Source organism: Haliotis rubra, unplaced genomic scaffold, assembly GCF_003918875.1.
Source record: "Haliotis rubra isolate DU_JTF1 unplaced genomic scaffold, ASM391887v1 Scf2626, whole genome shotgun sequence".
Lineage (NCBI taxonomy): Eukaryota > Metazoa > Mollusca > Gastropoda > Lepetellida > Haliotidae > Haliotis > Haliotis rubra.
In genome coordinates, this window is record NW_025766699.1 from 4903 (window position 1) to 16771 (window position 11869).

Here is an 11869-nt window from a genome sequence, read left to right on the forward strand (position 1 = left end):
TCACTCCAATTATTGAGCGAAAGGTGGTGAGTGTCGACCTTCACGACTCTTGACAGCAATACTCAATCTTAAATCACTGTGTCTTGAAAAAAACATCAAGTTTTGGTCACGTCTCTTTAACTGCTCACGTAGGTATGATGTTATGCTTGTGACAGAAAGATTCAGAATAGTGGTTCGTTATAGTTCTTGGTGCAATACAATGGCATGGTTTAAAACAGAATGATGTGAAAAGCAATCCTCAACAGCAATATTACAATATATTCGCATTCACATAGTAAGATGTAATCGGATATCAAGTTCAAAAAATCAATACTGTTCATTACAATCCCAAATAAACATTTTCATAAACACCACACACTAACAAGTACTGCTTATGCATGTCATTTTTGCAGTACGACCCGTGAAATCCTGGGTCGAATAGGTGTTTAGCAACCCATGCTTGCCCCTCAAAAGGCGAGTATGCTTTGTCGTAAGAGGCGACTAACGGATCGGGTCGTCAGGCTCGCTGGCTTGGTTGACACATGTCATCGGTTCCAAACTGCGCAGATCGATGCTCATGCGGTTGATCACTGGATTGTCTGGTCCAGACTCGATTATTTTACATCGCCGCCATATAGCTGTAATATTGCTGAGTGCGGCGTAAAACTAAACTCACTCACTCACTCATTTTGCAGTACAGTCTGAGAGATCTGATGACTACACAGATAAAGACAAAATACATGTTTTTTCGTGTTGTGTGATCAGGTCAGGTCTGTTTCCAACACAAGACATCTAATTTACACTATTTATTTCTTCAACACCCACTTTAATGTATTACATCTGAGGAAGGTTGTTAGAGGTAACTTGTTGTCACTTGGTGTTCATCTATGTTAAAATCCACATTGAATGATTGAAATGATTGAAAATATTAAAGGCGCTATTCCACACCACAACTCTCTAAAATAGATAATGCATTTCCTCTCAATAATAGCAGCAGCCCTCAGAAAGCTACCATGTAATTTATTCCAAAATGATGCGTATTTAAACTATACAAAATTAAAAAAGTTCGAATAAATTAAATGCAACGTTTGACTCCCACGCCCTCCACCGGCCCAACATTATTTCAAGCGAAACCCATAGAGTTATGTCCCTTGGAGCGCTCTTTACAAATATCCTATGCACAACGTGTGATTGAAACCAGTTTGGCAAACACCGACAGCATCGCGTGCGACAGTTTTCCGATGTACGGAACAATTGTTTACATTCCATATGTGGCAAGTGTTCTCTGCTCGAATCTGTTCGCCCTGAAGTTTCAATTATCGGTTTCATGGAAGTCGTAAGGGATGATAAGTTTTATTGTTAAAGTGAGTCCATATGTCCCAATATATATAATGTAGGCCAAATTATTGTCGAAATAAGCTTGAGTACTTAAGCACTTGAGTATATAATCTGCAACTGTTAGTGAGTTGGTTTTATATTTTATACAATATACCTGGGATCTTGGGTACATATTTAATCTGTATTATTCGTGAGCTGATACATATTTAATACATTTTCACAGTGAGCTTTGTGTACATATACAGTATACAAGCACGTGGGCTCTGGTTTCAGCTAACTGAACCAATTCTAATCCTGAATCTCCAGGGGAAATAATTGCAAATGATATTTTCAGAAAGCAAAGCAACCCGCCTGAAAGCTATGGACAAGCGTATTAAAGACCTGGAGAACACAGTCGGTACGTAATCCTTTCTCTGATAGCTTTATGTTGTTCTGTTCCTAGTTCAGTTACGTGTAGACAGCACAATGTAATGCATCTCTAAATCAAGTAAAATAGACTTACCTACACATCTAATGTTTACTTGCCTCTGAAATGCTTAAATCCCGAGGGGTAGGGATGAGGGTAATGGTGGGCTTACATTTATAAGGCCACTGGGATTTTAAGATGGAACAAGCCTGGGAAGAGGCCTGTGTTCTTCAGCTACGAAACGATGTTAGACCTCAACATAGCAGGAGAAGATATGTTGAACTGATCCATGCCTTGGGTGGCTATGGCTATGGTTATAGTGAGGTGAGGTGAGGTGAGGTGAGGTGAGGTGAGGTGAGGTGAGGTGAGGGGTGGGGTGAGGTGAGGTGAGGGGTGGAGGGGAGGTGAGGTGAGGTGAGGTGAGGTGAGGTGAGGTGAGGTGAGGTGAGGTGAGGTGAGGGTGGAGGTGAGGTGAGGTGAGGTGAGGTGAGGTGAGGGTGAGGTGGAGGTGAGGTGAGGTGAGGTGAGGTGAGGTGAGGTGAGGTGAGGTGAGGTGAGGTGAGGTGGGGAGGTGGAGGTGAGGTGAGAGGTGAGGTGAGGTGAGGTGAGGTGAGGTGAGGTGAGGTGAGGTGTGAGGTGAGGTGAGGTGAGGTGAGGTGAGGTGAGGTGAGGTTTAACGTCGTGCTTGAGAATATTTCGCTCATATGACGACGTGCATGCGTGTGTATGTGTATGTGCGGCTGCTTGTACTAGCCCAGACTGAAGCTGGTTTTATAGTGCTAGCTCACTGAGATACAATGCTGCAGTGAAGCATGAATACCCCACTCCAGACACAGGTATACTGACTCCGAGCCGACCAGTCCTTGTTGTACTTATTAATGCCGAGCGCCAGGCAGGGACCAACAAGTACCATATTTTAACGTCTTTTGGAATGACGCAGTCGGGGATCGAACCCGCGACCTTCTGCTCTCCGGCCGGACGCTCTAACCACTACACGACGGAGGCTGTACGGTTATAAGGAACTCATGACCGTAGTTCGTTATACGTATTTCTTGTAGATATTGTATAACCGACTGCATTCATCTGACTATCGATTTTATACCATTACCGCCACATGACCAAATCTTCACTTCGCCAGGAGGGTGATATTCCTTTACAAGGAAACTTCTCAAATTTCTTCCACTACATGAAACAATAGCCACACCGCGCGCGCACCTACGCGCGCGCACACACACATCCATACCACCACACGCGCGCGCGCACACAGATACCCACACGCACTTCCCCATACTCCCCCACCCCCACCCCCACACACCCACACCCACACCCACGCCCCACCCACACACTCACACTCGTGAACACTCACACTTACACACCCGTGAAGATCCGGGTTAGAATATTGATCTTCAGTAACCCATGCTTGTCGTAAGAGGCGACTAACGGGATCGGTGGTCAGGCTCGCTGACTTGGTTGACACATGCCATCGGTTCCCAATTGCGCAGATCGATGCTCATGCTGTTGATCAATGGATTGTCTAGTCCATACTCGATTATTTACAGACCGCAGCCATATATACTTAGCAGCAAAAGAAACGTCAGTTTGGAAATTTTCTTCGCAGAAAGGTATAACTGTAAACCCATGTAATTAATGGTCTGATTGTATATATTGACAACATTTCCATCTTTATCTGAGCAAAGACATTCCTTCCCAAACTCAGAACTGAAGCCAGGAAATGGTCTCAGAAACGCAACCTGACCTCGGAGATGGTATGGTGTTCTCCTTGTTTTTCATGCAACTCATGCTGCACGTGCTGTTCACAAGGACCAGGCCTATATGCATCCCTTTAAATCTGGTTGATACATTCACAAAACAACGTCAGCAGGATTACGCGACTCACGACAGTTCAGAGGAATCAGGCGCTAAGAAGACTTGAAGCTGGCCACACTGCACAAGCCGCTGCCAATCACTTCCAGGTCAATGTTCGGACCATCTACAGGCTGCAGCAACGTTTCCGGGCCACCGACACCACAAATGATCGCCTCCGTACTGGCAGACCAAGGGTGACCACAAGACGACAAGACCGCCATGTGTTGTGCGGCAGCATGTACAGAATCCCTTCATGCAGGCATCCGAAACAGCACGCCAGACAGTGGGGAACACACGGAAGACCAATCAGTACTGATACAGTACGCAGACGTCTTAACAGCGGGAACCTCCATTGCCGTAGACCTTACGTGGACCTATCCTCACCCATCGTCCTCGGCGTGAACGTCTACAGTTTGCCCTACAACACCAAAACTGGCGATACAGGCAATGGAGAACTGTTCTGTTCACAGATCAGAGTTGGTACTGCGTATCAACTGCAGATGGCAGAACAAGAATATTGCGACGACGTGGCCAGCGTTACTCAGACCAATGTGTTATGGAAAGAGACTCATGGGGAGGTGCAAGCATAATGGTATGGAATGGAATATGCCTGAACCAGAGAGTGGGTTCTGTGGTGTTGCAGAACCTTGGTCCAGGGAGAGGAGGCGGCATCACAGCGGTGCGCTACATCGACCAAGCTCTCAGACCTCACGTCATACCACATTTCGCACGTCACCGGAACAACATTTTCAAGCATGATAACGCCTGGGCCCATACTGCCAGAGCTACACGGGACTTCCTACAGCAGAACGGTGTCAACATTATGCAGTGGCCAGCCCTTAGGCCTGATTTAAACCTTTGGTTGAAATTCAGAGGAGACTGAATAATGTCATACCAAGGCCGAACACAGTCGATTTATTGTGCCAGGCCTTTCTCAGAGTGTGGTTCAAGGTGCCAATGGCCTTCATCAATCGATTGGTGCACTCAATGCATAAACGATGTGCTGCAGTTGTTATTGCCGCTCGTGGTGGTCACACCAGATACTGAAGTGAAGATCCTGGAATGGATTTATTCATTGATGTGTCAAGAAATTGTATACAAAAAATGTTTTTGATCCGCTAATCATGTCCATTTCTGTAATGATTTGATTACAGTGCCTATCTAATTTTGAATTCGTACTGACGTGTTTTTTGCTGCTGAGTATAGCTGGAATATTGCTGAGTGCGGCGTAAAACTAAACTCACTCCACACTTACACACTTACACCTGTGAATGCTTTCCTACCTAAGGCGTCTGGTATGAGTTTGAATGGGCCAATTATGCTGAGTTTGAGATATGCTGGACATTGCAGGGTCATTTGTGCTTCCTGAGTCTTTTTGTGGACTCATACGCCAAAACATTTTTTTCTTACTCTGAGCAAATAGCATCAACGCACTGTACTCATATCGATAATCATATAGTTGTCAATAGCAGCATAGGACTTTCATAATGTCTCTATGTTGATTTACTTTACAGCCAGCCTGACGTCGGAGCTGAGAGTGGATTGTGGTTCTCCAACTCCTGCAGGAGGCACAGACGTTGTCTACAGCTCAACAGGTCTTCACGCCATTGCCAACTACAGATGCAAGAAGGGTTTTCTTAGCATATACCCTGGTGAACAGATGATGAGCTTGTGTCAGAAAGATGGGCACTGGACCATGGTCAACGTGAAGTGCGTCAACAGTAAGGATGCAACCTAGTTTAATGTCAAAATGAAAACGTCTTGAAGTTCTATTGAAAATATAAGTACAGCCTACACGCCTCGATTTCCCCTGCTCAGTCTCGTCCAATAATCACAACTGCAAACTGAACCTGTTACTAAGTCTGATATATAATATTGGCATGGTGATAATAATAATGACAACTACTACTGTTGCTGCTACTGCTGGTCTTATTACTACTACTACTACTGCTACTGCCACTACTACTACAACAGTTGCTACTACTACTACTACAACGGTTGCTACTACTACTACTACTACAACAGTTGCTACTACTACTGCTACAACGGTTTTAGCTACTACTACGCAACCAGTTGCTACTACTACTACAACAGCAGTTGCTGCACTACTACTACAACAGTTGCTACTACTACTACCTGCAACGGTTGCTGTGCTACGGCAGTTGCTACTACTGCTACTACAACAGTTGCTACCACTACTGCAACAACAGTTGCCTGCTACTACTACAACGGTTGCTAGCCTACTACTACTACAACAGTTGCTGCTACTGCACATAATTACTGCTACTACTGCTACACTGCTACTACTGCAACGGTTGCTACTACTACTACAACAGTTGCTACTACCACTACTACAACAGTTGCTGCTACTACTGCAACAGTTGCTGCTACTACTACTGCAACGGTTGCTACTGCTACTGCTACAACAGTTGCTTTCACTACTACTACAGCAGTTGCTGCTACTGCTACTTTAACAACGGTTGCTACCTGCTACTGCTACAACGGTTGCTACTACTGCACTACTACAACGGTTGCTGCTGCTACTACTGCAACAGTAATTACTACTACTACTACAACAGTTGCTGCTACTGCTACCACCACAATTTGCTGCTACTACTGCTACAACAGTTGCTACTACCACCACTGCAGCGGTTGCTGCTACTACTACTGCAACAGTTGCTACTACTACTACCACAACGGTTGCTGCTACTACTGCTACTCACTATCTACAACAGTTGTTGCACTGCTACTGCTGCACGGTTGCTGCAACTATCACTGGCTACAACAGTTGCTACTACTACTACTACTGCAACGGTTGCTACTGCTACTACAAGCGGTTGCTGCTGCTACTACCACCATAATTACTGCTACTGCTGCTACTGCAACGGTTGCCATGCTGCTACTGCTACAACGGTTGCTGCTACCACTACAGTACCACCATGGCTGCTGCTATCACTACACCACGTTTGCAACAGTTGCTACTACTACCTGCAACGGTTGCTACTACTGCACAACAGCTGCAACAGCTGCTACCTGCTCACAACAGTTGCAAGAGTTGCTACTACTGCCACAACAGTTGCTACTACTACTGCAACAGTTGCAAGAGTTGGGTTACTACTTCTACAACGGTTGCTACTACCACTACAGCAGTTGCTGCTACTACTACTACCACACAACAGTTGCTACTACTACTACAACAGTTGCTACTGCTTCTACAGCAGTTGCTACTACACTACTGCAACAACAGCTGCTACTACATTTACATCAACAGTTGCTACTACTACTACCACCATAATTACTGCTACTACTACTACTCACTACAACAGTTGCTACTTCACTACTCACAACAGTTGCTACTACTATTACAACAGTCTGTAACAGCTGCCACTACTACTGCACACAAGAGCAGGTTGCCACTGCACTACCAACAGTTGCTACTCACTGCTGCACAACATTTGCGCTGCACTAACTCTTCCACAGCAGTTGCTACTTCACTATCCACTACTACAACAGTTGCTACTACTAATACAACAGTTTACACTCACTACTACAACAGTTGCTAATACTCACTACCACAACAGTTGCCACTACACTGCTACCACCATAACACTGCCACTCACTACTAACAACAGCGGCTACATCACTGCTACAACAGTTGGCACCACTCCTACAACAGTTGCTGCTACTACTACAACAGTTTGCCACTACTACTACAACAGTTGCTGGCACTGCTCACAACAGTTGCTTTACTCACTGCAATGTAGATGCCACTACTACTGCCAACAGGTTGCAACAGCTGCTACACTTTACTCACTACAAACAGTTGCAAGAGTTGCCACTACTACTACAACAGGTTGCCACTAATCTGCACAACAGTTGCTAATCTGCCGCTACAACAGTTGCTACCACTACTCACAACAGTTTGCCACTGCACTACTCACTACTGCTACTTACTCACAACAGTTGCTACCACTGCACAACAGTTGTTACTTACTACTACAACAGCTGTAGATTGTTGCTACTTACTGCTACAACAGTTGCTACCACTCACCTGCTACTACTAACTGCTACTACCACTACAACAGTTGTTACTTCACTGCTACAACAGTTGCTACTACTACTACAACAGTTGCTACTACTGCTACTACTCACTGCTACTGCTACTACTACTACAACGGTTGCTACTACTCACTACAACAGTTGCAAGAGCTGCTACTACTACTACTCACAACAGTTGCCACTACTACTTACTCACTACTACTGCTACTGCTCACTGCAAACAGTTGCTTTACTACTACTACAACAGTTGCAAGAGTTGCTACTACTACTACAATAGTTGCTTTACTACTACTACTGCACTTTACCGCTCATCTACTCACAACAGTTGCTATCTCACTGCTACAACAGTTGCTACTACTACTACTTTACTGCACCAGCACTACTACTCACGCAACAGTTGCTGCCACTACTACAACAGTTGCTACTACTACTACTACTACTACTACTGCTACTACTCACTACAACAGTTGCTACTACTCTACTATAACAGTTGCAAGAGTTGCTACTTCACTACTACAACAGTTGCTACTACTACTCACTACTCACTGCTACTACTACAACAGTTGCTACTACTACTACAACAGTTGCTACTACTACTACAGCAGTTGCCAAGAGTTGCCACTACTACTACAACAGTTGCTACTACTACTACTACTACTGCTACCACTACTACAACAGTTACATCTCTACTACAACAGTTGCTTACCACTACTGCTACAACAGTTAATCCTACTACAACAGTTGCCACTACTACTACAACAGTTGCTACTACTACAAACAGTTGCTACAATACTAATACAACAGTTACATCTCCTAACTACAACAGTTGCTACTACTACTACAACAGTTGCTACTACTACTACCACCATAATTGCTGCTACTTACTACTAACAGTTTGCTACTACTACTACCACCATAATTACTGCTACTACTACTACTACTACTACTGATAATGATTACTGACTAATCACTACTTTACTAACTAACTACAAATAATGGTACTAATGTGACTTCTCACAACTACTACTACTACTACCGTGACTACTTCGAGGTAGTACTTATGTCCCTCATACGGCTACTACTGATCTTACCTTGTTAACAGTAAAAAGTTGTTAATTGTTGCATGCTTTCCACCGGAGAGCCTTCCTGTACAGATATCGGGAATAGTAACATCACATACCGCAATTATTTCTGCTTTATTCTATCATTACTACATCCGTAAGGTCCGGGTTAGAATGAACCCTGAGTAACCCATGCTTGTCGTAAGAGGCGACTAACGGGATCGGGTGATCAGGCTCGCCTCTTTAGTTGAGACATGCCATCGGTTCTCAATTGCGCAGATCGCCACATGCTGGTGGAATATTGCTGGAGTGCGGCGTAAAGCTAAACTCACTCACCACTACTACTACTACTACTGCTGCTACTGCTACTACTACTACTAATGATACATTACTACTATTACAACAACTACTACTACCACTTCAACTAGAAAGAAGTAGAAGAGCATGATACCCCTTAAAGCCCCTATTCTTCTGATCGCCTCCGTGGTGTAGTGGTAAGAGCGTCCGCCCGAGAGTGGAAGGTCGCGGGTTCGATCCCCGACCGCGTCATACCAAAGACGTTAAAATGTGGTACTTTGTTGGTCCCTGCCTGGCTCGGCATTTATGGGTACAACAAAGGACTGGTCGGCTCGGAGTCAGTATATACTGAGTGGGGAATTCATGCTTCACTGCGGCATGGTATCTCAGTGGGCTAGCATTATAAAACCAGCTTCAGTCTGGGCTAGTACAAGCAGCCGCACATACACATACACACGCATGCACGTGGTCATATGAGCGAAATGTTCTCAGGCACGACGTTAAACCCCATTTCACCTCACTCCTCAACTCACCTCACCTCTATTCCGTCTTGACGCATTTATTTCCCTTTGTTCAGCTAGACCCATGATGATTGGTATTTTTTATCAACTGATTTGTTTTCCTTGACAGTCTCTAGCTGCTGGACGATAAATGCTGGAAAAGCGTTTTACACCGGAACTCTATCAGCAACAATAACTGGCAAGGTCTGTCAGCGATGGGATTCTCAGTCGCCACAAAACCCACAGCGTCAAGGAAGACTTTAAGTTCTCCATCCCAGGAGTTGACACTCCCAAACTGTCACAGGATCTGCTAACTACTGCCGTGACCCATCTCGTTCGGGGTATTTGTGGTGTTACACCACTGATGGTAATACACGCTGGGAAAAGTGTCATGCCCTATATGTGTAACATCCAGGGACTGATAGGGTTACAAAGTACAAATCTGACCCGTTTGATTTCTGTCCTTGTTTACTCTCCAATCTTATACTAACGGAAGCAGTTGTGTCTATACTGTCAGGTATATCAGCTCTTATCTTACCTCACACATAAATGTCGCTTTCTGATTGGCTGAGCGCTCTTCTGTTATTTTCAATGTACCCGCTTACAAGCGAGTAACATTTCAATGTACCCCGCTGTCAATGGTAAACTCATTTGTTACTTCGTGGTAGTAATTATTTATCTCGAATAACATTGAATCACGTATGATGTACGGAAATTACCGATGTTTTGTGATATGCAAATCGATGGAAAGGAGATAACTCTTAAATCTGTTTTTCTTCTCAGCAAAATCTAGCGACGGCTACAAAAGATTTGTACCCGTGATTCAATGAATTTAAAATTAACATTAAGGTGTTCGGTAAGATAAATATGTTGTACACTGGTCCCTCGGGGCCCATGGGTTGATATACCCGCGATGTTTGTTTATGTTCCACGACATGGACTGACTGACTGACTGAGTTTAGTTTTTACGCCGCTTTTAGCAATATTCCAGCAATATCACGGCGGGGACACCAGAAATGGGCTTTAACACATTGTGCCCATGTGGGGAATCGAACCCGGGTCTTCGGCGTGACGAGCCAACGCTTTAACCACTAGGCTACCCACCGCCCCTCCACGACATGGAACACAAACAAACATCGAGGGGACATCAACGTATGCCCCCCTCATGACCAGTGAACAACTTATATTATATCTCTTTGGTTTCCAATCGTATTCTTTTCAGTAATGTGGTGAAAATTCCAGACCTGTAAATTCAAGTCTTCTCCCCACGGTAATAAACCGTGATACAACTTGAAAAAACTTTTTAAAGGGGGGTGCAAACCCTCTCACTCTCTTCTAATGGTAATGCTTACTTTGCGATTAGTTGATGCTTTATTATCCCAGGGGAAGTTGGTTTGATGTATTAAAAAGCAAACAAATGTCAGTGGGGATTACAGGTGAGAACAGGTGTAGGGAACCACTGCAACCTGGCCTGTACTAAAGAGTTGATATCAGGGATTGGGCGATAGCAGGTGCTCTTTCCTCTCACGCCATGTACCGTTGCTCACAATAGCAATCACCGAATGTGTGTAGTTCAGCTCGATTGTTCCCATTACCCCAGTCGTATAGCTAATTCATAAACAAATACACACATGTATATAAGTGATGATGTCACATATATTGTGATGGAAGGCTGTTAGTCAATCTTTGCTTGATGGTTAGTATTGAATAAAAGAGTATCGAAATAGTGTTGTTTTTTAATATTGATTTTTAATTCTGTTTTTGTTAAAAAGTTTGATTCTCGACACTGTCATAGATTCGCTGTCTCCGTGGGCTGACAGATAGACGTCTGTCCAGAGATTGAACGGTTGCTCTATCCCTTCGCTGCCTCCATTAGCTGGCAGATACACGTCTGTCAAGAGATGAGGCAGTCGGTGGTTCCTATCCCCTCGCTGGGTCTGTGAGCCGGCAGATAGAATCTACCCAGTGATTCGATCCCTCACCTGCAACCGTGGGTGGCAGATAGACGTCTACCCAGAGATGAGACAGTCGGTGATTCGATCCCGTCACTGCAAACCGTGGGTTGGCAGATATACGACTACCCAGAGATTGAACGGTCGGCGGTTAGATCCCCTCGCTCAATCCGTGAGCTGGCTGATAGACGTCTACACAGAGACAGAACGGTCGGTGGTTGTATCCCTTCACTGTAGCCGTGAGCTGGCTGGATAGAGGTCTGCATAGAGACAGAACAGTCGGTTGTTGTGTCCCCTCACTGTAGCCGTGAGCTGGCTGATAGACGTCTACCCAGAGACAGAACGGTCGGTTGTTGTATCCCTTCACTGTAGCCGTGAGCTGGCTGATAGACGTCTGCATAGAGACAGAAC

General features: G+C 44.7%; 1 protein-coding gene across 1 annotated transcript; it reads left to right on the forward strand.

Annotated features, from left to right (window-relative positions):
* Nucleotides 1-1638: 1638 nt before the first annotated feature.
* LOC124280249 lies at nucleotides 1639-9770 on the forward strand. The gene is made up of 3 exons (XM_046716146.1): nucleotides 1639-1714; nucleotides 5104-5310; nucleotides 9637-9770. The coding sequence occupies exons 1-3, from the start codon at nucleotides 1639-1641 to the stop codon at nucleotides 9768-9770; spliced, it is 417 nt and encodes a 138-aa protein (XP_046572102.1).
* Nucleotides 9771-11869: the final 2099 nt, after the last annotated feature.